The sequence below is a fragment of the Populus euphratica genome, unplaced genomic scaffold, assembly GCF_000495115.2.
Source record: "Populus euphratica unplaced genomic scaffold, PopEup_1.0 scaffold422.1, whole genome shotgun sequence".
Taxonomy (NCBI): domain Eukaryota; kingdom Viridiplantae; phylum Streptophyta; class Magnoliopsida; order Malpighiales; family Salicaceae; genus Populus; species Populus euphratica.
In genome coordinates, this window is record NW_011500306.1 from 70455 (window position 1) to 73041 (window position 2587).

The 2587-nt window shown below is 33.9% G+C and overlaps 1 protein-coding gene across 1 annotated transcript; it reads right to left on the minus strand.

Annotated features, from left to right (window-relative positions):
* Nucleotides 1–894: 894 nt before the first annotated feature.
* LOC105113442 (transcription factor-like protein) lies at nucleotides 895–2216 on the minus strand. Its single transcript, XM_011009615.1, has 2 exons — nucleotides 1580–2216; nucleotides 895–1438 (listed from the first exon to the last, which is right to left on the minus strand). Exons 1-2 carry the CDS (start codon nucleotides 1969–1971, stop codon nucleotides 1132–1134), a joined length of 699 nt encoding a protein of 232 aa, XP_011007917.1. The 5' UTR covers nucleotides 1972–2216; the 3' UTR covers nucleotides 895–1131.
* Between the last annotated feature and the right edge of the window lie 371 nt (nucleotides 2217–2587).

Here is a 2587-nt window from a genome sequence, read left to right on the forward strand (position 1 = left end):
GTATATGACACGATGCCATTTCAAGAAACGCAAAGTGTCACCATGCATGTTGCATACACTTGCAAGCAGCCACGTGCCTTCGTTAGGTTATCGATCTTTGGGGGGGAACCAACTCTTTTACGGGTATTTTACTATTCTAACCTAATTTAATTAAAGTTTTTAAAAATATTACAAGCTAAAAAAATTAAAAAATAATACAATTTAAATACTACCGTGTTTTTTTTAATATTTTATACATAGATTATTTATTCATAAAATTCACGTCAATTAATTTACATGTTATAAAATCATAATTTAAAATTTTCTAAGGATTTAATATTCAATAACAAAAAAAAATCACCAAAAAAATAATACACTCAATATTAAAAAATCTCAACAATAAAATTATAACAACACATTAAAAAATCACTAAATTAATCCTAAATAAAATCAGTACACTACCTTAACCCCAACCGATTAACCTCAAATCCTCTCTTTTTCTTCTTTTCTCCTGCTTCGATTCGACAATTAGTGGAGTGGCAGATCATATGCTCCTCATTAAAACTTAATAAAGCTGATTCGACAGTTGATTAGAGATCAGGATAGAAATAGAATGGCACTTCCAAAAAGTAATTAATTCTTTCTTTTTGAGAAAAAAATAAAAGAAAAGAAAAAACCCTTATTTGTTTAATTAGACAATTATGTTTGTCAAAATAGCCTGTGCTTGATATGGTTTGTTTTTCAAATAATAAATATGAATCAATTAGTTAATTTCAGTTAGCTCGTGATTAAAACAAGAGCCAATTAATTACTGTACATTATATGACACAACGTGCACTCAAGGTTCAATTTCAATTGTTGGTGCAAGATTTAGGAGGTTATCATTTGACTAAACAAAATCAACAAAAGCCAATCTCTCAAACATCCAGGTAAAACCCGCATTCAATTAAGGCTGACAATCTCCTGTTTTTGGAGATTCCTACATTACAAAACGTAAACAAACACATGGGACATCATCTAGCACATAAAATTGTGGGTGAAGTACCAAAAACTACTAGTACATTGGACATCTTCTAGCACATAAAACTGTTTTTGGAGATCCCTACAGTCCAAAACATAAACAAACACACCCAAATCTTGATTGTTACGGCATCAAGCACCTTGACATGGGCGGTGATCAAACTTCCTCCCCCACCCGTAGACTCCAAAGTGCAATTCACCAGCAGCAACCAAGAATTCCACTGCTTGCTGTGTGGTCAATAATTCAACAACCCTCCTGATTGTTCTCAACCTTAGGTCATCCGCCTTCTTCACAACACTCACCAGCCGTCCGACCTTGTCACCAAGATTTGTGAATGACCCCAACATCACCTCATTTGCACTATCTTGCCAGTCTGATAGCTCACCTGTTATCGCATTCTCTTCCTTCACTGTCTCACATTGTAACTCACTGACTCTCCTGTTTCAGCATGAAATTATTTATTTAGATCAATTATAACTGAATTTTTCTTTACATGTATTTACCAAGTAACAAACAATTATTAAAGGGAAAAAATTCATTAAATTCCAAGAATATACATAAAATGTGAAAATTCAAAACCTGAATTGATTAGGTGATAGATCACCAAGATCTCCAGTACTTCGGCCCTTTAAAATATCAGCAATATGAAACTCAAAAAGAATACTGGACTCGGTGTATACAAGGTGAAACAAGGTGGTGGGTCGCCACCCAGCAATCCAGTGAAGCGACCTCTCGAAGCAGGAGGCCCAAGGGGCTGTGAAGACTGACAAAACGTCACTCTCTATCGCCATAGATTTCATTCTATAGAACTCGGCATAGTGACTTACGATCTTTTGGGCTAGGCTGCTAAGATGGCTTCTATCATCTTGGCTGCTTGGTGGTTTGGGGGCTGTCCTCAATTGTTCCAGAAGTTGATTGAGTTGGTCGAACCAGGTATCATAGAACCTGGTAAAGCTGCTGGTGCTGCTCATTTTTGTTGGTTAAGTTGAAAGGGGGCGTTTTTCTGCTTGTGGGTTTCTCGTTCTGTTTTCTTCCGTTCGGGAGAAAGAGAGATCTGGGTTTGGCTTGGCTTCAATGAATCATCAATGCATAATAAATGAAAGGGTTACTGCTTGCTTGACGAGAGGAGGGGGCTTTATGATACTTGGAGAAGTTGTATGTTTCTAAGAGGATTGATATAAATATTGATACACGTGCTTAACCACTTAAGACAGCACTGACACCGCCATATTGTTGACATATACTATAATATATTTACAGATTCAATCATGCTATTAGAGCATCTCGAACGGAGAAGCCAGATGAATAATCAAAAATAAAAAATTAATATTTTAATTTTTTTTATTTGTTTTAGACACTCCAAGAAAAAAACTAAATAAAATATTAAAATGTTTTTTTTCTCCCACAAATATTATTTTTATTTATCTCTTTAAAGAGCTAAAATCAACAAAATAGAACAACTAAAAAAATAAACTAATTAAATATAGACATGTGAAAAAAAAATAACATTAAACAATATTAAAAAATAATAAAACACTTATTTTTTTCATTCCAATATAAATAGCTCTTCAAATGACTTTTTTCCAT

Coding starts and splice junctions, on each gene's coding strand:
- LOC105113442 (XM_011009615.1), bottom strand. CDS start 1,971: ATGAGCAGCACCAGCAGCTTTACCAGGTTCTATGATACCTGGTTCGAC. Junction 1,439..1,579: donor CTATCACCTAATCAATTCAG/GTTTTGAATTTT, acceptor ATGCTGAAACAG/GAGAGTCAGTGAGTTACAAT.